A 26010-nucleotide genomic window follows, 5' to 3' on the forward strand; every position below is an offset into this window, starting at 1 on the left:
AAGTCACTATCTAACGGGAGCGCGCGGGTCACCAGCTACACAGTCCACCACTTCTTCCAGTCCTTGGGTTGCCTGGGCAACCTGACAAACACCTCACAGCAGGGGGTCGGAGAGCAGCCTAGACAACGCAGTGCGCAGGCGCCTGGCGAGGGCCAATGGGCGCCGCCGAGAGGTGGAGCCGCCGGGCCCCGCCCATTTCAGAGGGGACTCGGGGGCGGGGCGGCAGCGGGCAGCCTTTCCTAGGCGGGTTGGCCGGGCGGTTGTAGGTGGCAGAGGCTCGGTGGTTCGGCAGCGGCCGTCTCGTAGGTTACGCACACAATCACTCCCCAGGGACAACCCGGAGCCCGCCCTAGCAGCTGCGTCCTCACCAGATCGGGGTACCCGGGAGGAAGCCGGGGCCGCGATGGTGCGGGTCGGCGGCTCAAGGTGCAGCTGACCCGGGGCCCGAGGGGCTGTGAAGAGCCTGACCTAGTCCCAGCCAGGCACCAAGCTCTGTCCCGCGCGTCGGTCTCCGGGTTCCCGCCCGCGGATTTTCCAGCCTTCAGGGTCACGCCACTCGCTGGAAGCCCTGAACTCTGCCCCCAAGCCCCGGTCCCTTCTGCGGGAATGTTCAAAAATGAGTACCAGGTAAACTGAAATGGCTCTCCAAACTGTCTATAGCTTTCTCCTCTTGGGTGAGGTGGCTCCTGATCCGGGGAAGACAAAGAACAACCCCCCTCCCCTGCCATCCCAGTCACAAGGGACTTTTTCAAGGTTAAAATATATATATAGATATAGATATAGATATAGATATAGATAGATGGATGAATAGACTTTACCCAAAAAAAGATAAAAAGAAATCAACCAAAGTCTATACGCCTATGATTTAGGTTTTGTTCACTCACCAGTTCAGTGCTTCTCAAAGTGTATAAATTGTGATGCTGGTTAAAATGCAGATTTTACACCCCACAAAGACCTCCTGAATCACAGACTTGAGGGCAGGGCCCAGAAATCTTGAGTTTTAACAAGCGCTTGGGGTACTTGCTATGGATGCATCATGCTATCTTAGAAGCTAATTATGAGTGAATGCATGAATGGGTGAAACCCAGAATGAAAATAAGCACTTTGGCTAAGTGCTGTTTTCTTTTTTTCTGAAACTGGGGTTCAGTGAATATCAAATATTTGGGGTCAATGAGGATCACTTGGTGTATTTGTAAAAATGCAGATTTCATGATCCTCTACCCAGAGCTAGTGATTACAATTTTTATAAATGGGGTGAATTCATTTATCTTTTTAACAACTTTCCTCCAAGTGATTGGGATGCAGGTAGAGCAAGGATCACACTCGGAGTGACCTTGTTTCTGGGTGTTTCTCGGTCACCTTGACTATCCTAGGGTGTCTCCATGCATGGCCTGCTTTCCTCACCTCACTATGCATCTCCCTTTTTGCTGGTGTCTCCTGTTGTGTCCTCTTCACTTCTGTTTGAGGTTACACTCGGTAGTCTGTTTACCATCCTGATCCAGCTGTTATGAACTTTGTCACTGTGCCTGAACAGTCTCCTGTTCTCCTGGTCTCTACTGCTTTGTTAATTTTAACTTTTCACCAGATATCACCACCTATCCTCAGAGTAAGTTGCAGTCCTCTTTCATTAAAAGGTTTATAACAGACTTAAAATTTGCCTCACTTCATGTAAAGTATATTATTCTAAAGAAGTATATGCCCAGCCAGGTGCTGTGGCACACACTTTGTAATCCCAGCGACACAGAAGGCTGAGATAGGAGAATCACAAGTTCAAAGCCAGCTTCAGCAACTTAGTAAGGCCCTAAGCAACTCAGAGAGACCCTGTCTCAAAATAAAATTTTAAAAAGAGCTGGAGATGTGGCTCAGGGATTAAGCACCCCTGAGTTCAATCCCTGGTAACTCTCCCACCCCAAAGAAGCATATGCCTACCATGGGAAACTTGGAAAACATGGGGAAGCAGAAAAAAGTGGGGAGAAAGTAAGTTTGGTCTCTCACCCAGTGCAATGGTCTTTTTCTTTTAAAAAACTCAGCTGTCTCAAATTTTAAATTTTTAGTAAAATATGAACCACCCCCAGAAGCTATGGTAATTCTATCCCATATACAGTTTTGCACATAACATTCCCTGGGGAAGATGAAATTAAATGTCTTCATTTTAAGTGATTATGTATTAAAAGCCAGAAGTGAAAATATCTTTATATTATTGAGAAAACATTAAAAGTTAGAAATTCTTTACAAAAATTGAACATTTTCTCCTATTTTGCTTATACTTCATATTTACTCTCATTTTAGATTCTCAATTTTTGTAATAAATTCATCCTCAGAGAAAATCCCTTCTTTTTACAATTTAATTGTGTGGACTTTTAGTAATGTCTTTAGCATTTTTGAATAAGTGTCTCTATGTTCTCAGGCTCACAATTGGGAGCAAATTGATGTCTATAGAAATGATTCTCTGTTTTTCTCATATAGATTACTCTCCTTTTCTTAGACATTTCTAAATTGATTGGTATTAAATAAATCGAAAAAGATATTTTAGGAATGCTCAAAATAAGAATTACCCTGTAATCCTTCCTAGGCCTTTTTTTTTTTTTTTTTTTTTGGCTAGTACTGAATTATTTAATTTCCCCCTCTTTTGAATAATCATGATGGTAGTATTGAATGATCCCTCACTATGTGCATGATGATTTATATTTACTCTCCTGTGTGATCCATTTTATAGAAGTTAAGTAACTACAAGGTCAGATAGCTTAGAAGCCAGTTTTGGAGCCCTGGTCAATATAACTAAAAGGCTTGTATTCACAGATAATTATCAGAATTTATTGACTTCATTTGAGAATTGAATTTTAAACCCTTTAATCTGGATAGAATAGAATGTTTTGCAAGCATGATCTATACATGTCAATAAAATGAGCCCCACATGTAACATTAGTGATGCATAATTTATCATGCTTTAAAAATAAATTCCATAAACAATAAATCCAAGGTGACCCAAAGTCACAATGGCTATGGCTTCAGTGCAAGCAAGACATAAAGTAGGAGTAACAACAGGGATAATGTTTCCTCCCAGACCTACTTAACTCACAGATGCTTTGAATACCGGTTTTAGACTAGGTGGTGGATCCTGTTTCCTCCCTAGTATTATATTTCACTTTAATTTAAATGTCTTGTTTTTATTTTCTAGGGAGGTGCATTTGTGGAAATCTTTAGTGCTCAGGGCAAAAATCCTGGTGCAAAATGGAAGATCCTTGGTAGTCCATCTGTGATTTGGAAAGTAAGTGTTAGAGCCACAGGAATCCTGGGAAGAAATGTGAATGAATGTTGTAGAAGAAGGGGCTTGATCAAGATTTCAGAATGGTTTCCCCTGTTCTCATTCTTTCTCTCCAAACCCTTTCATGACATCATTGCTGCGTTCTGGACATCACTCCTGAGTTGTGTAAGGCTTCAGCAAGTGGCTCCTACCTCTTCTCTGTACTCCAGCTCCTGCTGTATCATTTTAAGAAACTTTAATGTCAGTGAGGAAAATCTCTCTAAGTCCTGGGACGCTCAGATTCTTGATTTTTTTTCACTTCTTTTGACCTCTTCAACCTAGCTGCAGCATTCACACCCACTGTCACACCCTAGAGCTGAACACTGTAAACTGCAGGATCTCTGAAATTACTGAGACCCCAATCTTTGCTTTTTTTCTTTTTCTTTGCACCCAGGACCTCACACATGTTAGCATTATATTTATTTGACAGTGCTTTCCCACTGAGCTGCATCCCCAGCCCTGTGTTCTATTTTCATTTGAGACAGGCTCTCACTAAATCACCCACACTGGTCTTGAACTTGCCATCCTCCTGCCCCAGCATCCCAAGTGGCCAATCCTTGATTCTTAAGGTTGCTTGTTCATTTAATCTCCTCTATGTTCTTCAGTCTAATTGGGACCTTTAGGTCCTGACGCCCCTACTTTTCTCTTGTGTTTAGTTTTATATACTTATTTTCTGTCTTCACTTCTTTTTCTTTTCAACTCAGAAACCAAAGTCTGTCACTTCAATCACTTTCTGGTCAGGACCTTGTCCTTTCATCACGCCTACTTGGCCAATGCTTTCTTGATCATCAGTCTTTTTCTTTGCCTGCATTTGGGCTCTTCAGTTCCTTTGGACAAAACATCTACAGCCTTTCTGGTTGATAATAGGGTAAATCCAACCTGAACAGCCCAGAAAGTTATCCTATTATTTTCTTAGTCTCTAAAATGATTATTTCTCCATTATCTCCTGCTTTCCAACTACCAGACTCCCTCTTCTCATTCTTCAGTTCACACCCAGGACAAGTCCTGCTCATTCATCAGAAGACCTCATGCCCTGCTTCAAGGGAAAACAGAAACCATCTGATAGAAGCTGTCATCAAGCATAGAAATCTGTGTCCATCCCTATCTTTTTGTCTCTTATCCTGTATAATCAAGACAAGAATCCCATTCTTAGCGACCTTAAATAAGTTCTATGGATATGACTTAAAACTACTATTGATTCACTACTTGCTGTTTGTCAAACATAGCACTAAGCACTTTACATTTGTAATGTTATGTAATCTAAGCAATAACCTTGTGAAATAGGTAACTGTATACCCATCTGATAGGTGGGAAAACTACCGGAGAAGATAAGCTCAAAATTACACAGCTGTTACTATGAATGAGATATTAATGGTCTTTGAGAGTCAATAGTGAGAAGATCAAGAAGGGGTTCCCAAAGGAAATGATATTTGAGTCCTAAAACTGAGCTGGGCATAGAAAGGGGCCAAAGGATAAAAGAGAATTTCAGGCAAAGAGAAATATGTACAAATTCCTTCTAGCAGGAGAGAGCTTGGAATTTTCAAGAAACTGAAGTCTGTTGAGGAGTGGGCAAGATAGGAGATCAGGTTTGAAAAGCCGGGCCAGGACCAGAGTATGCATTGGTTTATGACCCTGCTGAAGATTTTAATAAGCTATTGAAAGGTTTTAAGTATATGCCCAACTTGTGCATAGATGGAATAAGTAATATAGTTGATGCATGAATGTTTATTTATATACATGGAGTAGAAATTGGGATGGATGTAATAGACTTGTTACTTAATTCATAGCCATTAGTTACAATGCATTTTTTAACATATACAAAAAGTCCAACATAATGCCAAAGAATCTGTTAAATATTCTCATTTAAAAAGGAAGTGTTTATAATTTTTTTTTTTGCAGTGTGTAGGGGGGGGGTACTGTACGGGGAACTGAACCCAAGGACACTCTATCACTGAGCTGCATTCCCAGCCCTTTTTATTTTTATTTTGAAACAAGATCTTGCTAAATTGCCCAGGCTGGTCTTGAACTTGTAATGTTCCTGCCTCAGCTTCCCCAATAACTGAGATTATAGGCATGTGCCACTGAACTCAATGAAGCGTTTATACTTAATAGAGAATTTGCTCCTAGATAATAATGCTATTTCCCATCAGCACTTTGACTGATGGAAATTGGACTCTTACATATTACAGGTTTTTCATTTTCAGGTTTTTTTATTCCCTGATTCTCCTACCTTAGCTTTTCAGTTAGCCTTAATTATAACATTTTAAATCATATTGATTTTAATTAAAAGATATACAGAATTTCATTGTTACACAGGTGTAAAATAATGCAATGATTAATTCTATTTGCGCCATGGCCTGAAACCAAAGAACTTCTAGGCTGGATATAGCATAAGTTAAATGGTTTCTTGTACCACGACAAAGAGTGATCTTCAGCCCTGTGCAATTAGACAGAAATACATAGACTGAAGGGGAAGAAGGGCAATTAAATTCTGGAAACTCTAAATCAGTGACCTGGGACTCCCTGAAGTTAGAGAACTTCTTATCATTTGAAGGAAAGATGTCTTGATATAATAGGGGATTTGCAAAATGGCTTAGTGTGGCTTTTATATTCCGTTTCCCAGCAAGTCTCAGATGAGAGTATCATCAAGGCCTGAGCCTGCTTTTAAGTCATTTGAATATGGGCTTCTTTTCCCCCTGTGAATTTGCACTCTTCAGTTTTATAGAAGAAGCTGAATAAAATCCACTTCAATTACCACTGTTTTCATTTTGTTCTATAGGAGTTTGATAAAGAAGTTAAAAGTTTTGTGTTTGTCCTGGAAGGCAGCAGCCAAACAAATAAAATTCAGTTACCAAAGGAGAATAAGCAAATCCGTAAGTATAATTTTTAATATTGAAACTTCACATTTGATAAGGTTATGCTTTTATATCTCATAAACATGCATATTAGTATGACTTCTACTGGCATCTCTTGATGGGAAGTGATGTGATTTTGTGATTTTTTTTTTAATGTAGAAAGTATCTATACCAGGTGTTGTACTGGGGTTTTCTAAAAATGTATTCTGCCTTATTAACTACTGGAAATCTACAAGTGAGACTTAGAAGATGATTTAGGATCCATTAATTATTATAATAATTGCATTTATTGAGCACTAACGCTGCATTAGGAACTGAGAATTTTATATTTTATTAACTTTTAATCCTTATAATAGCTCTTTTACAGATGAACAAACTGAGGTTGGCTCCCCCATCAAGAACTCAGGTAGTTAAGTTTTGAAATAAACCCTAACATACAGGAAATCAATTTAAAGGAAAAAAAAATCTATCAAAAATACTGTATGAGATATTATTTAGTGATATCATGATTCATATGCCTTTAAGAATATTAATATCTAATAAGTATGGCTATGAATTTATAATTTAACAAAAGCCCAAAGAGTTGATTTCAATTCTTATTAACTTTGGAAATTAGAATCAGTATTTTAAAGCTCCAGGACACGAAGGAACCCCGAGAAAACACATAAACCCAGTTATCAGCAGAGATAAGGTTCAAATTAAAGGCTCTACCAGCAGACTTTGAGTAAACTGACGTTATTTAAGAAATATAATTTATCAAAACAATCAGATCTTCCACCAGCTCTGTCCTATGTTTAAGTGTATAGCAAATATAAGCAGACAATTCTGTTTCGTTCATTCATCATTTACTTAGTCCTTCGTTCATTAAGAACCTTTATTGAATACCTACTATGCATCAGGCACTATGAAAAAAACTGTTTTCTTCTGGTTTCCTAATTTTAATTCAACTTTCTGAACTTACAGGAGCTCTGTGCTTTATGTACTATTTCCAACATCTATATACATGTTTTAGATTTCTCAGGCATGAACCAAGCCATAAGCAGCATAGATAGAAGTTGATGTATATTAAAGTGGTTTTCCAATGTTTTAACTGACATAAGAAGTAGAACTTAAAGAGAAGAGTTACTCATTGTTTTAAAAGACTTGTTAATTTACCTCCGTTTATAAACCAGGGAATCTTCCTAGTGCCTCTCTGCACACTCATGCATGTATGTATGTGTGTGTGTGTGTGTGTGTGTGTGTGTGTGTTTAATGACAGATTTCTTTTTTTTTTTTTATTTCCGCATAAATGAGGTGAACTAAGATGAGCCAGGGAAACATGTCTAAAACTATATTTTATTCTTACTAGAGACACAGTCCATCTGTTCCAGGATACTGACTTTGTGAGACAGATTACATTTGATTTGCAGGAACATGATTTTATTCTAAGTGTGAGTTCTTTTGTTTTTTTCTGGCTGGACTTCTAAAGCCCACCTGGACTTCCATTTAATGCCCTTAGCATCTTCGCACATGGTCATGTTATTGATAAAATCAATCACTTCTGTTAACTTTCTCATTTGGCTCTGAGAAAGATTCCTTCTCTATCCAAAGCTAAATGATTAAACATAAGCTCCTCTTTCCTAGTCTTATCTAAGCTTTCTTTTTTCTTTTTTTTTTTTTGGTCAGAAAAAAATTTAATGTGTTATAATTACCTCTTTAAAAGGAAAGATGATGACTTTTAATTGGAAGAAACAGGAAAGATCTTTTAGTGCATTTCTTGTACAATGCCCTGTAATTAAAGACTAACCTGTTTTTTATGTAGCACATGCAGCACTGTAACAGATCAAACAGTTTATATAGTGCCCTGCACTCATGCCTCTAAGATTAGTTGTTGGGAATTATTCATAACAGAAATTTATAGAGTTATTTTTACTTGCATAATATGACCTTCTGTATAGGCTTGGTATGGTTAACTTTAAATTAAATGACGTGTCTGGAGTAGAGAAGTGGCTTTCAATTAACATTTCTAAATTAAGTTCAATTACCATCACATATTACTATTTGAAGAGTAAACACACACTTTATTTATGCAAACTTGACATTAGGTCTTTCATGTGTGTTTCTGATTATATTAGGTACTTAGGAAGAAGGAAGAAAGTTTAATAATGAAATTATGCATGTTTAACTTCATAAATAACAATTTCTGAATCAACTTATATTTGAGGATTTCTAAATACATCCAGGTTTCTTCACTCAGCACCTACCAGATAAAGGAACACATGCTACCCATTATCACATGGGTATATTTCTCTAGGACAAGGACCTTGAATTGTCTTCCTTGCACCCCTGACTTAGGGTCTGGCACACAAGTGATGTTCAAGTAGTTAGTTAAGTTTGCCACACTAAGAAATCATGAAATTTGGGGGGCTGAGGTTGTGGCTCAGTGGTAGAGCACTTGCCTAGCATGTGTGAGGCCCTGGGTTTGATTCTCAGTAACACGTATAAATAAATGAATAAAATAAAGATCCATCAACATCTAAAAAAAAGAAATTATGAAATTTGGATTATAATTCCTAACCGTAACCCTCTTACCTTGATAACAAGACTTGGGTGACTCATTCACCAGTTAAATAAATTGCTGCTTTTCAGTATGGAACACATTATACAGAGTTGTCCTGTGAGAAGCATCTCTGTCACACGTGCACATGTCTCATTTGGGAGGTCTTCAGGACCTCTCTTACAAGGCTCATGTTTTGAGCTACTGTATTCTCTGCCTCTGACATCTGAATCAGATAGTGGGTCCCTGGAGATCAGTGTCACTGAAGTCTTGTATTCATCTGCGGGGTTTATACTCTGGATGATGAGGTCACCTTCACGAGGTCCTCTCAGACCTCCTGATACCTCTCCTTTGGTATTTGGTAAACTTCCTCTGCTTAAAAACCCTTAAATGGTTCTGATCTCACCATTCTATGGATAGTGCTCTTGTGGAAGTCACTGGTGACTTCTGTATTCCTGAACCCAGTGACAAGCTCTCAGCTGTCATCTTCCCTCACCTATCATGGGAGAATACTGGCAGCTCCTTGGTACACTCTCCTCACCGATCCTCCAGGATACCCGCCTCCGAGGTGGCCTCCTGCTTCACTGGCCTTTCTTAGTCTCCTTTTGAGACTTCTTCTTCCCAACCAAATTTAATGTCAAAGTGCAACTCAGGGAGACCCTGTCTCTAAATAAAATACAAAATAGGGCTGGAGATGTGGCTCAGTGGTAGAGTGTCCCTGAGTTCAATCCCTGGTACACCCCTCCCCCTAAAAAGCCCCACATATCTATAGGACTATGAGGTGTCTGGTAGCCTCTTTTCTTTTATTTGTTCCAATTAGTTATAGATAACAGTAGAATGAATTTTAACACATCATACATAAATGGAGGATAACTTGTCTTTCTTCTGGTTGTACATGCTTACACAGGTCATGTAATCATATATGCACATAAGGTAATAATGCCCGATTCATTCTCTTATCCTTCCTACCTCCATACCCCCCCTTTATTTCCCTCTGTCTAATCCATAGTAACTCTATTCTTCCCTAGCCCCCCTCCCTTATTGTGAATTAGCATTTGCATATCAGAGAAAACATTTGAACTTTGGTTCTTTGGGATCAGCTTGAATATTTCACTTAGCCTGATAGTCTCTGGCTCCATCCCTTTACTCCCAAATACCATAATGTTATTCTTCTTTAAGGCTGAGTAGTATTCCATGTGTATATATTCTGGTATCCTCTTAACCCTCTGATCTTTCTCCTTCCCTTGTTCATTCTAATCCAACGGTAGAGAACTCATTGCTGTATCGAGATAGCCTGGGTGCCTTAGCACCTGTGCACAGCTATACCCTTGACCTGCAGCATCTCTCCCTGAAGAGCCCCATGGCTCACCTTCTCCCCTTCTTCAAGGAAAAGTACCCTTTTCCTTGTGGCCCACCTGGCCTGTACTTAAGTTGCAACCTGTACTTTCTATCCGTTCTCCACTCTGGATCTTTTACCCAGCTTTACCCACCCCACCCCCCCTTAAATCACCATCTAACATGCTGAGTAATTGTCACATTGATTTGTTGCTTTTCCTCAACTGGCGGAGAGGATTTGGTTCATTTTGTTCCCTAAGAACAGTGCCTGCAACATGGGAGACACCCAAATAAATCATTATGGAATGAATGAATGTCTGAGCAGCTTCCCTTTGATTTTAGGATGACCCAAATCTTTCACATGGCCTTCAGGGCTCCCCCTGATTGGATTCTGGTATAACTACTGCTGCTTTTCCTCCTTTGTGTCTCCTGCCAGCCCATTAAACCTTTTTAAGTTAATTTCAACTACTGTCCTTTCCCCCAACAGGACATGGTGTTCTCTCCGCCTGCTATTTGTTTCTCCACCCCTTGCCCAGTCAATTCCTGATTATTCCTCCCAGCTCAGTTCCAGTATTATTTCTTTAAGAAAACTGTCACTCATTATCCTCTTCCCCTGCAAGGACCCAGGTTTATATACTGTCATAGAACCTTGACTTTCTATTTCATGGAATCAGAGTATTAGTTCAAGAGGGCAGAGACCATGTCTCTTATTTGCAGCAAAAACTTCAACAATAAGTCTTATACATAGTAGGTGTTCCACAGATCTTTGATGAATGATAGGGCTAATTTAATTCATAAAAATGACCCTGTGAGGTGTGAATCTAAATTAGTAGCCATAAAATTACTAATTTAGTAGTGAATCTAAATTAGTAGTTTTATGGATAGAAAATAAGAGGGTCTAGACATGTTTACCAATTTGCCCAAGGGATGTGGAATAGTCATAATGATGGTGTAACTGATTCTTTTTATTTATTGAGATGGGAGAGGTGTATCTCAGTATGTTTTTTTGTGTGAGGAACCATGGAATAACTTGAGTCCTAATTTTTCAAGGCACTTGTAAAGAATGTACTGTGGTCTCATCCCAACTCTTTGAATACAATGTGACTCTTGTAAAATGTATGTGAGATGTATACTCTGTCATTGGCTTTATTGAAATGACCGGTAAGCTAACATTTAAAACTCTAATGGTGTTTTACTAATTGTATTTTAAATATTCAAAAGATGAAAGGACTAATTTCTTAAAAAAACAGGCAGGTTGGGCACAATGGTGCATGCCTATAATTCCAGCAACTTGGAAGGCTGAGGCAGGAGGATCACAAGTTTAAAGCCAACCTCAGCACTTTAGGGAGGCCCTAAGCAACTTAGTGAGACCTGTCTCCAAAATAAATAAATAAATAAATAAAAAGGGCCAGAGATGAAGCAGTTTGTCTCATGCAGACAACAGATTGTAAAACTGCAGAAACCTGCATATTTCAGGAAAGACTAAATTTTTATGTATCTTAGTACTTGATGGACATTTTTTTGATTAACAGTAGTTCCACATTCAGTCTTACTTAGAATGATCCTAAACACAATGTAGGTATAAAGAGTCAGTTTAAATTTACTAGGCCCCTGGAAAAAAAATATTACTATGGAGTTTATTCAGCATTGACACACAGTATCTGCCTGCCAAATGTTATTAAAGTATTTTTTTCTTTGTCAGATCATCACTATATGGTATCATCCTACTTCTTTTAATCTTAGAAGTTAACCTTTTACAAAGCTGTCTTTTTTGAGGGTTCAGAACTTTTCTTTTCTAAAAATGCTATACAAAAATGTATAGCTGTCTGTGTTTAAAGGAAACAGGGCTGATGGAGATCTGTGGCATAAATTAGGGACCTTTATAAAAGACTGATTTCATGTACCCTGGTGCTCTCTCGTAGGGCCAATCAGTGTTAGACTCGAGAGACTTGACCATGGCTTATTTAAAATTTGACCTCAGTTGATATCTCACTTTGCTTTTGTAGATCAGAATTCTCACTGCCTCACTGGCTCTCCCCATGAATATGGTAGAGTCAGATTCCTAGAGAATTTTCCAGGGTAAAACCTTCTTATCTCCTATCTCTTATTACATTGCTTACCCTACTCTTGGATCTTTGGATTAATTTATAAACTTAGTACTTTTAAATAAAAGTTATCCCTGTCTGATGAAAACCTTATTAAGCATATTTGATTTAATATGTTTATTGTTTAGAAACTAAGTCTGGGATTAAATATAGGAAATGATTAAGGTGTTCAGAAATGTTTTTTTTTTCTTTAATTTTTATTGTTGGTTGGTCAAAACATTACATAGTTCTTGACATATCATATTTCACACTTTGATTCAAGTGGGTTATGAACTCCCATTTTTACCCCGTATACAGATTGCAGCATCACATCGGTTACACATCCACTGTTTTACATATTGCTATACTAGTGTCTGTTGTATTCTGCTGCCTTTCCTATCCTCTACTGTCCCCCATCCCCTCCCCTCCCCTCTTCTCTCTCTACCCCATCTACTGTAATTCATTTCTCCCCCTTGTTTTTTTTCCCCTTTCCCCTCACTTCCTCTTGTATGTAATTTTGTATAACAATGAGGGTCTCCTTCCATTTCCATGCAGTTTCCCTTCTCTTTCCTTTTCCCTCCCACCTCTCACCCCTGTTTAATGTTAATCTTCTTCACATGCTCTTCCTCCCAACTCTGTTCTTAGTTACTCTCCTTATATCAAAGAAAACATTTGGCATTTGTTTTTTAGGGTTTGGCTAGCTTCACTTAGCATAATCTGTTCTAATGCCATCCATTTTCCTGCAAACTGTATGATTTTGTCATTTTTTTAATGCAGAGTAATACTCCATTGTGTATAAATGCCACATTTTTTTTTTTTTATCCATTCGTCTGTTGAAGGGCATCTAGGTTGGTTCCACAGTCTTGCTATTGTGAATTGTGCTGCTATGAACATCGATGTAGCAGTGTCCCTGTAGCATGCTCTTTTTAGGTCTTTAGGGAATAGACCAAGAAGGGGAATAGCTGGGTCAAATGGTGGTTCCATTCCCAGCTTACCAAGAAATCTCCATACTGCTTTCCAAATTGGCTGCACCAATTTGCAGTCCCACCAGCAATGTACAAGTGTACCCTTTTCCCCACATCCTCGCCAGCACTTGTTGTTGTTTGACTTCATAATGGCTGCCAATCTTACTGGAGTGAGATGGTATCTTAGGGTGGTTTTGATTTGCATTTCTCTGACTGCTAGAGATGGTGAGCATTTTTTCATGTACTTGTTGATTGATTGTATGTCCTCCTCTGAGAAGTGTCTGTTCAGGTCCTTGGCCCATTTGTTGATTGGGTTATTCGTTTTCTTATTGTTTAATTTTTTGAGTTCTTTGTATTTAAGTCTGGGATTAAATATAGGAAATGATTAAGGTGTTCAGAAATGTTATAGGACAGTTTACCGTAGGAATTACAAACCAGGAAGTCTTATGTAGACTACCAAAATGTACTGTTACTTTAAAATACTTTATTCTGTTAAGCCTACTGAGTCAGTATAAATAGAAAATAGCATTATTTTAGACCAGTTACCTTCTGGAAATCTCCACCTGTTGGCAGTACTATTTACTTTATAGGAAATGTTCGCAGATTCAAGATATCTCTATTTCCTATACATCCAGGGAGAAAGTTCCTAAATTGAATGTTTTAGGAGGTATGATACTAAATATCTGTGAAGAGTATCCTAATTGAGAGATCAGATGGGTATGTTAGCCCAGTAGCTCAGGAGGCTGAGGCAGGAGGATCAAAGCCAGCCTCAGCAAAAGCAAGGGGCTAAGCAACTCAGTGAGATCCTTTCTTTAAATAAAAATACAAAATAGGGCTGGGGATGTGGTTCAGTGGATGAGTGCCCCTGAGTTCAATCTCCAGTAACACCCCCCCCCCAAAAAAAAAAACCCAAACTAATTGAGAGATCAAGCAAAAGTTCAAAGCCTAAAAGGCATTAAATGAATCTGTAGAGATAATATAAAAATCAACTGATCTTTTTTAAGCACTTATAGATTTCAGCTATCAAAAGTGCTATAGGGATTGGTTTTTCTCCATATATTTTTAATCCAGATGAAACTAGTGATAGAAAATAAAAATTAACAGTTCTTACTTTGTGCCCATTAATTAAAAGTATATTAAATTAAAAGGTATTATAAATGAAAATATGTTCCTCCATCCATCTCAGTATGGACACATTTAAAACCATATGATCTAGATATGGCTCATCAAGCTTTCAATTGTAGTTGTCAAAATTAGAATTGCTTTTCTTGATCTATTGTTTTTTATTGAGTTGTTTAGTACTGTTAAAACTGTCAGTGAATAAAAATGATTGCCACATGCTTTTATGGCCACCTTGATGGGACTCTACAGTTCGATTTTATGTGTGCCTGGTGAGCACAGTTCTATGTGTATTCTCTTGCAGCCTAATAAAAATAGTAAATAAAACATTATTATTTTTTAAATTTTCATAAAAATTTCACCCAGGCCACAGATGGAGCTTTTAAAAGGCAACATTTGTTGTTAGAATTGGATTTGATTTTCATCAACTTTCCCACTTCCTAATGGGGTTATAATTCATTTATAGTGCTACTATAGGTCTGTATATTCCTGAAATGCTTTAAAAGCTTCAACTTGTTGATGGCATGTGATTGTGTTTGTTTATGTGCACATATAAGTGGCTGGAACATTTGAATGTATATTTTCTCCCTCTCGTTCTAGTTGGACTGATCCAGAGGTTTCTTGTACTTCAGATTTACATACCCCTGGGACAAGACTTCTCCACTGAATTGCTGTAAGATATACAGAACTTCTTTGAATGTTTTATGTGTATTAGACATTTGATCAATTGAAGCAGTACCAATAGTCATTAATAGCAAGTGGCAGTTTTTGCATTAAATAGCTGTGACTTATCAAGTTGACATGAAGGAATTAAATTAATTTAATCGTATTTCTTAGATATCACTATATTCTGGCACTTCTCGAGGGAAAGTCAATTTCATCTGTTTAAGAGGTTATCAAAGGATTATGATGTTGACAACAAATGACCTATAACCTGGAATAATACATCCAAAAATTTAAGATATAGGTTCAAGTGAACGTTGATATTATATTTTTGTACTGTTAGCTATTCACAATTATGTTTTTTTAAAAAACTGATTAAAAGAGCTCATTTTTAATAGTATTTACTATAGTTTGATATATATGGGTCATTCCAGTATATGCATAGACAGTTTGGAATTTGTTTTGAATCTCTTTGCTAGATTATCTGGTAAAAGTGCAAATATACAACTTTTACTGGTTAAACTATCAATTGTAGGAGATTATACTTTGAAAATAGCATGTTATGTGTAAATGCACATAGAATTGAACTGAGTATTGTTTAAAATTTCATTACTAAACTTATATACTTTATTTATTTATTTTTAAAGACAGATGTATTTTGTTTTTTTGATACCTTTATTTTGTTTATTTATTTTTATGTGGTGCTGAGGATTGAACCCAGGGCCTCACACGTGTGAGGCAAGTACTCTACTGCTGAGCCACAACCCCAGCCCCAAGTCTGTAAAGTTTAAAATGCAATGGTTTATTTAAAGTATACTATTTTCTAATTTTCCTTTATAATTAATAGCTATCCAAGGTTTAAGCTTAGACATTTATTTCCTCTACTGGAATAAATAACTTTTCTTATTACTTTTAATGTTGCACACTTAAAAGGGCAGGAAGCTTTCTTAATGAGAATATCATAAATTTGAGGTTATTCATTTCTCTGTTAGACTACAAACTTAGGACACTAATGATTTGTTGGTATGTTATTAAAGTATGAATTTTAGTTAATAAGATGCAGTCTTGTTTTCTTGGATGATAAAAGATGGAACAATTTATACCTTTGTGTTATTCAAACTTGAACCTCTTTAAAACTTCTGAGATCTTCCTTTATCATCTGCCATGATCACCAAGGTTCTTTAAAATAATTCTTACACTGAGAAGACCAAAGCATTATTTGATGCTCTTATGTTCCACTTTCTGATTCTGCAGAAAACACACTTTAGAGACTCCAAAGACATTCTAAAGGTAGAGAGAGTACCACATAAAGCTTTATTTTCAGTGCAGGGGAAAGTGGTTTCTGAAATGGAATAAGGCAAATTATATTTTAAGCTTTTAAAGTGCCTTACATAGAAATTCAGTTTAGCTCCCTTTATTCTCCTGATCTCTTCCCCTACTGCACTTTGAGCTTCTTTAGAAGCAATGGTGGAGGCGCTGATGATGGGCACTTTGATCAAAGCTGCAGAAGTTACTTGGCTCAACCTTGGAACTGAATGTTTTGACAGTGAGATCTCTTCTTCTACATAAAATTAAGCCAAATTTGTGCCACCACGAACATGAGCTTATCACCTTCGTTTAGGCAATGTACTGTTGTAACCACTTTAATAACAATGAAAGCTCTAATTATTGAGAAGTCAACAAATATATTAGTTTAACAATGCTAGCAAGAAAGCAGCTGATCTCTAAGTGAGACTGACTCCCTCTTTGCTACCCTGTCTAGTGCTCTGGCTCTGTTGAAGGATGAGAAAACATTTTCAGAGGTGTTGGGGTTAATGATTAGGTTTTGAATTCAGTTCACTGTAATCACTGATTCTCACCCAAGTTCTTATGTCCACATGGACAAACCACTGGATTTCCCAAATGGTTTTAGTTTTATAGTTTTAGCAAAATCAATGTCATGTGGACAAAAGGTTGAAATGATTAAATAACATGAAGAAGACATTGTCCAGAGCTCATGAATTTATCAGATGAGAAGAAAATATATTAACTCTGTATTAATTTGTTGCTGATAAATAATCAAAATATTTTGCTGTTTTAGGAAGTAATGACAGATGCCAAGTTCTCACCAGAAGGAAACTAGAATGACATACAGAGATTCTCTTTCTAACCACATCTTTTTTTCCCCCTTAAATAAAAGGGCTTTCTTTCAGCACCCTTAGTGTTCTACTGTGTTTCTAGCAGCATAGCTCTAGGCTATTTTAAATAATACATTTTTTCTAACAAGCTTGGAAAGTCACATAGCAGAAAGATACCTGGCTTCTAAAATTTTCCATTGTCAGAATGGAAGAGGCATTTTGTTTTACAAAAGGTACTTTTTATATACATCAAGAGGTTTTTAGAAGTGCCATTTTGCCAGCTGGTTTATGAATTTCATAATCATTTCCTCCACCTCTTCCTGGGTCTCCCATGCCCGTGGGATGGTTATACTGCTCATGAGGAGGTTATGCACGTGGGTTAGTGGCTGCCTTAGAACCAGTAACAACTCTGCTTAGAATTAATCATTCATTCAATGAACAAATTATGTCAGGACTATGGTGGGTGTGGGGGATTTGGTGTACACAGAATCTGTACATATCTCCCCACCTGCACTGCTACCCTTGTGGTCAAACTACCATCACAGTTCCCCTGATGGACAGTTCGAGATTTCTTTCCACTGAACATCCCAGCTTCCTCTCCTGTCTTCTTGTAGTTGGGTGTCCACACTATTGCTAGTGTGATCTTTCTTTAAAAAACGACTGGCATTCCCACTGACTATGAATAAACTCCCAAATCTTTAAATAGTCCTGTATGCTCTGGTCTCTCCTCTCTCTGGTCTCTCCCCTCTCCTCCTCACCCCATTGCTCGGGCTCTGAGCTCATCTTGTCGGTGACACTGGGTCTTCCCAGTGCTCTCTCCCAACACAGAGCTCTTTCCCTTCCTTACATACCTGGTGAGGTCTCTTCTTAGAGTCCTGTTCATAAGTGGTTTCTGTCCCTATCTCTTTGCCTAGCTAACTTCTACTTTGAAGTGTCTTTTAGGGTAGACTTTGAGTTCTCTGAGGACAGAGTAACTGTTATTTCCACTCCATCTGATATTCCAGCAGCTAACACAATGCCTAGCACTTAATTGCCTCTGAAATATGGATGAGCCGGTGAGAGGACAGTGGATGGATGGATGAATGGCAAGCCCTAATCTCTGTTCTAATACAGTCTACTCTAAGGATGAAAGATCATTTTACATTTTGATAAATGTTATGATGACATAAGATCAAGATCTGTGGGGAAAATGCAAAGTATTAAGTAGAAGAAAGAGTGTGGACAGACCTGTAGTCAAATTCTGCTCAGCCTCTGTAGCCTTGTGAGCAGAGGACTTAACTTGCCTCACCAGTGGGAAGAGAGTGATAATAATACCTTACAGGTGTGCATATGCATTAAATGAAAAATTAACATAAAGTAATAACCAATGCATTGTATACTTATAATGTGTTTAATAATTAGATTATTATTATTATGACCACTTTAAACTCAATTAACATGCAGAATCAGCCTGCATGATGTTCATAACTATTACTTCTATTTTACCATCCAAGAAGCTGAATTTCAGAAAGGTTAAGAAATCTGCCAGAATTATAGAGCTACTAGCTCTTAGAAACAGGATTCAAATATGTAGTCTAAGACTATGCCGCCATACCATGTTCCCTTACTTACAGATACCATTACTTTTTTTTTTCTTTTTTGGTACTGGGGACTAAATCCAGGGGCGCTTAATTGCTGAGCCATATCCCCAGCCCTTTTTTATATTTTATTTTGAGACAGAGTCTCACTGAGTTGTTTAGGGTCTCAATAAGTTGCTGAGCCTGGCTTTGAACTAGTGTTTCTCCTGTCTCAACCTTCCACACCACTGAGATTACAAGCATACACCACCACGCCTGGCCAATATCGTTACTTTTATATATATATAAAACACACATATACCTGGGTAGTAAAACAACAGTAAATATTTGATTTGAATCTTGGTACAAGATGAGAGTGCTAAGCCTTTTACATCTTCTTCAGGGGCTTCATAATACATTTGTGTCCTTAGAATTCCAGGAGGGAAAGGTCTTTCATGCCAAAGTGTTTCTGCATTTACCCTTTAGAGAGAGAAATGCCTGAGTGTTAAATGAAGAATTTACCAAACTGGTTTTTTTGTTTGTTTGTTTGGCTTTAGTACTTTGAGTCTTTAATGGGATAATATTCATATTAGACTTTTAAAATCAAAACTAAATAACAGCTTCACCTTTTCTTTATTGAATCTTTATTCTAGTCCATAGGTAGGCCTCTTTTTTCTTTAACATCTAAAAATTATATTATTCAAAATCTTCTACCTGTGGCTGAAATGACTTTAGAACTTCATGAGCCTAACCAGCAGTTATGCAAATACATTACATTTTTCATGTGGAGCAAGAAGTGTTCACTGTACTAATGCAGATATATTTAGCAGTCATTTTGAATTTCTTTTAGTGTTGAGGTATCAAATGTCAAGACTCCCCTGCTTTTTACAGAAGTCATTTTAAATTGCTTATTTTGTAGTATTAGTTGCAGTTTTCTCTTCCAGAGTGTTTAAGTATAACTGTGTCTGACTTGAAGGCAAAGGATTGACTATAAAACATGTTCTTAAAAATTCTTTCATTTTTGTGCTGTCTTCCAAATTGGATCATCAAGACAGTGGGAGTCCAGTGGGGCCCTGGGTGGGCTCATGAGGTGTTTCAGAGCCTGGGGTCAGACAGCTGATACCCAGGAGGAACACCCTGAACCTGGCCTTTTGGAAAAGAACCAACTGCATCTTGAAATAGAAATCCATTTTGCTATATTTGATGCTGCCAATCACACTAAGTGATTTTGGAATATTACATTCTTTGACAGGAATTGTATTCATTTTTACTGAAGACTGTTGAGCTGCATTAGTTCCTTTCTCTCCCCTGATTTTGTCATTATCTCGATGAATTCTGAGAGACGTTTTGTACTGTTATGCCTCTAGTGAATTGACGTTATATTTCCCATTTTCACTCAGCTCAGCCAGGGCTTTATCAATATATGGGCAGAAAACAACTATGAAAGCCCATGTGGCGGATGGGATGTGCTGCTTGAAGTTTGGGATGCTTAGCCCGTGGGTCTAGAGAATATTATTGCTAGACACCTTCACCTGCTGTTCGGAACACTGCTGGTATTTGGAATCTAATAAAGAAAGAAAGCAAATATTCAATTCTTTAAAACCCTTTTAGATCCCTAAAAGTATAACTAGTCCTTATAAAATTTAACAGAATCCTTTGTGACATCTGCATGACCACAGTCTGAATTTGAAATTTTATCTGAATGGAATTTAATGATTTCAACCTGAAATTCAATCCAGAATTTATGATGCTCCTTCCAGAATTTTTCTTTTTCCTTTGTCCTACCCAGACTGGTTAAATGGCTTTGGGCTGGACACTTTATCTCAGTTCCTGCTCAATAAATGGTAATGTGAACTCTTTTATTAATTGTTAGAATTAATTGAAGACAGTGGTGGTTTTCTAACACATGGAGATCTCAAAACTTCCTTTTCCATCACTGTATTAGAGAAAACCGAAACACTCCACCGAAGCTTTAGCCTTAAGCTAATTTAATGAAAGCCACTCCTACATCACTTTTTCTGTTTTACTAGTAAGCTGGACAAAGAAGTCAGAAAAAGAAACTTTCATAGCAGTTTCAATGTCTTCTGCCCTGTTGAATTTGCTCCTATCTTTCCTTCTTCGGTGGTGTCCGAGACAGCAGGCTCCAGGAAATTTTAAACCAAGTGAGGTGAATGTGGCCTCACCTGGCAGACCTGTTCTTTCATATGCCATCTGTCTTCTTCAGCCTCTTTAAAGCCACCAGAGTTTAAAGAATACCTAAATTCGATATCTTTAGGTCACAATGACACTGGCGTGGGTTTTTAAGATTGTGTCCATTTAACCAAGCACAGCTCTTTCTGAGAAAATTTTGCTTTCCTATCTTTTTGGTCATTTTGATTCCTTCCTTTGAAGAAAATGATTGCTATCTAGCTCTTAAGTTATTTGTGAAAGAGATGTTATCCAAACCAAAGTGTTATTGTATTATTCAATAAAGTCTTTTTTCTCCAGGGGAATCTTTTATTACCAATGGAATACCTCTCCAAACTATGTGTTTAAAACCCAGTAAAAATGGCCAGTGGTAGATCTTGTTAAGCCAGAAGCATTGTACACCAAAGTAGAAATGACATTGCAAGTTTCATTAACATTTTGAATGCATCCCATGGCTAATTCTACCTCCTATTTTTTTCTTTTTAAAATCATCAGTATTTAAATCTCATTATTTTAATTATATCCAATTAAATGTACTTGCATAATCAGTATATTTTGCTACATGCATTAGGTAAAGGGAGCACTTTAAGATGCTTTGCATGCTGACTTTCTTAATATATTAAATTTGCATGCCTTAAAATAGGTTTTATGTAGAAGTTTTAGATAACATATGTGGCAGGTATATAAATTAGATGCCATATACTTTATCAGTTAAATACATTTGTGAAAAATCTCCCTATATCTTAGTTTTTAGTTCACCTTATTTTTCTAAATTAGTTTTACAGTACTCTAGTTAATCTCAATGCATGCTCCAAGGTCACATAAAATATCAGCAAAAGAAACATTATACATATACAAATATTTGGAAATGTCCTTATTCTGTAAAGGCCACACATTTGGCTTAAGCACTGTGTAGTTAGTGATTGCAAGATCAGTTGTCAAGGCAGAAATCAGGGTCCTGTGATGGGTGATGTTATAGGCTTGGGAGCAACTGGTTCTTCCAATTATTAGTATAGTGATTCTGGGCAGTTTGTGGAGCCTTCTGAATGACATAGCCCCATCTGCACAATGAGGGTGATATTAATATCTATTTATTGGTTAGTTAAGTACACAGTAATCTTAATTTATAATTTTTATATGTCTACAGGTAGATGTACTGTGATATTTTATTTTTAGATTGTTCATCTGAACCATTTTAAGACAAGTTAGGGCATATCTATTTTCCTTATGAAATTTTTATGGTACTTGTCTCTGAAGAGGGATGGAAAAGCAGCTTTTCCTTGGGAGCTTCCTTAACTATTGGCTTATGCAGGTTCTCTATCAGGAAAAAAAAAAACAGCATAAACAAGAAAGAAGCGGGCTGGGGATGTGGCTCAAGCAGTAGCGCGCTCGCCTGGCATGCATGCGGCCCGGGTTCGATCCTCAGCACCACATACAAACAAAGATGTTGTGTCCGCCAAAAACTAAAAAATAAATATTAAAATTCTCTCTCTCAAAAAAAAAAAAGATATTAAAACTTAAAAAAAAAAGAAAGAAGCGGTGACTCTATGGTTTGGACATGGATGCTAGTGATCTTTTTAAACCATGACTATAGAAACTGCTGGCATCAGAGACTATGGTATTATGGGGATGAGGTGTCCTCCAGAAGCCCCTGTGTTAATGCAGGAATATTTAGAGGTAAAATGATTGTACTCTGAGCTCTGTAACCTAATCAGAGCATCCTAGTTTGAATTGACTGACTGGGTCGTAACTGTATTCAGGTGCGGTGCAGCTGCTGGAGATGTGGGGCATGCCCTGGGAGGGTGCATTTTCTTTCTGGAATCTTCCTTTCTCTCTCTGCTTCTTTCTTGGCTACCGTGAAGGAGCAGTACTCCTTCACCACACCTTTCCACCATGGTGTTCTCTGCCTCACCAGAGCAATGGAATGGGCCCACCATGGATTGAACCTCTGAAACCATGAGCCAAAATAAACTTACTCTCCTTTTGAGTTGTTCTTATCAGATATCTTGGTCTCAGCAATGCAGAGCTAACGCACTTGGTTTAAAGCATTGACCAGGTGACCAGACCAAATGTAGAAGCATAAAACAGGTGGATGTGCAATTTCTTAAGGCATAATAAATAGTCATTTGCTATTTTCTATTGTCCCTTTCACCTTCTCTATCAGGGATGATTTAATATGACTCAGCAAATCACAGATCTTCCAAATGCCCTCTCCTTTCATATGGCAAAGACAGGAGCAACATTTCTTTGATTTATGATACAGAGTTCACTATTTTTTTTTGTCAGGAAAAATGTCTTCTCTTGTTTAATTCTCTGTCCTTCTCACTATACTTTGTTTTCTTGGAGTTAATTATTTTAATTATTCAAAATAAAAAAATTTGAAATATCTACAAAATAGAATGTAATCTGTATATTATTGGATTCATATAGTTTCACTTATAAAATAATTTGGACATTTTGATTAATGGGGGAATTTGATTAATGTGAGGATTCCTTCCTAACCAATAAATAGATATTAATATCATTTATTGGTTAATTAAGTATACAGTAATATGTTTATGCTTGTTTGCATAAAGTATATCATGGGACTCATGAGGCATTGATCAATTGGGGCCAATAATAAATACAAGAATCCTCCCTCTACCACGGGGAGGGCTAGAATCTCTAGGGTTCCTGATTTTTGTATATTTCCCCCATAAATTGTGGAGTTTAAAAATTGGGGTATGAAATTATTTTAGAATCTTTATTTGGATTCATAGAAATTGATAGGATGAGATCATGTATCCTAAATACATCATATAGCGGCATTTATATGTATCTGTTATGGCATTTACTGCATAGTGGTCTAATTGTCTATGTGTCTCCACAACCAACTGTCCATCTCCACCTAGACCATGAGATCTTAAGGGCCTAGGTATTTTGATCCCAAAGAGGCTATCATTGAACTTGGCATTTCCAAGCCCCGTTTGTATAAGACATTGCCTAGATGTTACAATAGATGGCAGCAGAGTTAATTGGACTTTAGATTATTTACAGAGACCTAACAGTTCCTGGCACATAGTACATCAGTAAATACTATTTCCTTTCTCTCAGCCATTTATAATTGCATTGTTATAACCCTTTAAGTCATTTTCAGTTTTCTGTGGTATAATTCTTTGGGGAGAGTGATGATGTGAGTGGTTCAAAATTGGTAAGGTGGTAATACTGACATTTAGACTTTCCATTCATAGACATGAAGTTTTGGAGCTAGCTGAAAAGAACGTTTGAAATGATCTAATCCATTTTAATTGGGTCTGCATTACCTCTGTTATTTCAAACAGAACAATCCATCCTCCCTTTTTCAGTCTTATGAACATTTTGGAATGAACGTGTTTTATATGAATAGAGAATGCCATTTCTCCCTCAGAAGTTTGAAACCCACTAACATGGTTCAACCTTCTCTTTAAAATTGGGTAGTAATACATAGTTAAATAAAGCTAACATTGTAAATTTTTACCACATTCAAATTCTGTGTTTCAAGTTACGCTAGCATCGACTTTTACTTTTTAAATGTTTAGCATTCAAATTTTAAGTTTTAAATTTGAGTCTTAGGCAGCCTTGGTCCATCGGGATTTGCTGTAGCCCCAGCTTCTTTGTCCAAATGTCCAATGGAGTTGGTGGTCACTGGGCACCTAAGCCTTTTTGGATCTAAACTGAAGCACTTCTCCCTCCATAACTCATTCCACTCCTCCTTGACATAGCCACCTGGGTAGCTGAAAACCTCCCAAGTTCTCATGCCCTTGACTCAAGTTTCTGTCCAAGCTAATTTCATCTCTCTATCTTGTATAACCCTAATCATTTAATAGCAAACTCAAGTACATATCCTCCAGGAATATGCCACATCTTCCAGTTGTAGTACTCTACTTCCTCAGTGTTCTCTTAGTGGTATACAGGATTACTGCATCTTATTCACCATTGTGATCCCCTCAGCACTTAGAAGAATCGTACGTACATGGTGAGCCCTTAATAATGTTGTTATACTATATTGTTCTGAAAGGTGTTAATATACTGTCAGTGTGCTGCTTTAATTCCAAAAATACAGGGGCAAAAAGAGAGTAAGAAAGCAAATACATGGGACTAGCAAAGTAACCAGCTTTCTTTTCTCAACCCTTAGTTCCTTGAAAACTAGTACCTGGGCCCTAATTTATTTTATTTTATTTTTGCCTTTCCATATATAAAATACATTTCTCTTAACCACATGTCTCCTGACAGGATGGTAACTATATCAAAGAATAAGGAAAGGTGGGAAAATTGAGGTAAAGAGAAATGAATTTTCTAGAATTTTCTGAAAATGGTGATATAGTTAAGAATATATGCAAGTAAATAATTTTCAAGGATGAACTAAAGCTATGGAACACCACGCTTAGCTCCTAGGCTCTTAGATGAAAACTGTGTTTGTAAGCCTCAACAAGACCCCTTGTGAGATCTAGAGACCTGGGATGCCAGCTGAATAGGAGAAACAGAATTTGCCAGCACCTGTCGCCCCAACAGCAGGAAAGGGATAGAGTCCCAGCAAACTCTCACTGATACTGGCAATCCTAGATACTGGAAAGTTTCACAGCCTCTACCAACCTGCAGCCTAACTAGATCAATAAACCAGAAATGGCACAATAGACTGGCCATGGAAAAGGAATCCATGTCATCTCCCAGCAGACCCAGGAGCCATCTTGAGAAGGCGTCTAGCACCTGAATATGGACTGCTCTGGGGTGCAGAGCCCTGTACACATTGCTGGGCTCCACAGATACTCCACTGGCTCAGTGGGAAACTGCTTCATGAACCAAACTTGGCTCAATAAAGTAAATGACACAAACCTGCAGAGAGCACTGCACTGTAGGGAATAGATATTGTGACACAGAAGGAATGGCGGGCACTGCCCTCCAGAACTGGGGTGAGGATGGTTAGGGAGCCTGCCACTCAAATGCCAGGACTGAAGACAGCTACCCACACTGTCCCCACCACTCCACTTCCACAGTGCCTCACATGGGTGCCTGATAATCACAAGGTGGGGAAGAACCCCACAGTTCCATTGCTCCCCTGCCCAAAGGGATGTGGTGGGGCAGTCATGAGCAAAGCTGTGGCTCCAGCTGCCACCCCACCTCACGTGCACACAGTCTAAGATGGTCTAGGGAGAAGCCTTGCTGAGTGCTGCCCATGATTCACTCTCCCCCTGTGAACACTTCAACGGAGAGTAATTTGCCCAGCTCCAGCTGCAACCCACACCTGCTAGATCCCTAGCAGGCTCTAAAGTT

The 26010-nt window shown here is 37.9% G+C and overlaps 1 protein-coding gene across 4 annotated transcripts in view; it reads left to right on the forward strand.

The window, feature by feature from the left end:
• The first annotated feature begins 231 nt into the window (after positions 1-231).
• Positions 232-26010, forward strand: part of Cfap20dc (CFAP20 domain containing) — a 231593-nt gene continuing 205814 nt past the window's right edge. The window contains exons 1-4 of one of the 4 annotated variants that reach the window (XM_046453013.2): positions 232-627; positions 3179-3268; positions 6084-6177; positions 14799-14871. In XM_046453013.2, coding sequence (XP_046308969.1) covers positions 607-627; positions 3179-3268; positions 6084-6177; positions 14799-14871 — 278 coding nt within the window. In that variant the 5' untranslated portion in view covers positions 232-606. Of the gene's footprint in view, positions 628-3178; positions 3269-6083; positions 6178-14798; positions 14872-26010 lie in introns of those variants that run through there. The other 3 variants (XM_046453011.2, XM_046453012.2, XM_058582096.1) reach the window with 3 other exon arrangements.

This window comes from Marmota monax, unplaced genomic scaffold (genome assembly GCF_021218885.2).
Source record: "Marmota monax isolate L192 unplaced genomic scaffold, Marmota_monax_Labrador192_F-V1.1 WCK01_AAM20220418_F8-fsc00042, whole genome shotgun sequence".
NCBI classification, from domain to species: Eukaryota; Metazoa; Chordata; class Mammalia; order Rodentia; family Sciuridae; genus Marmota; species Marmota monax.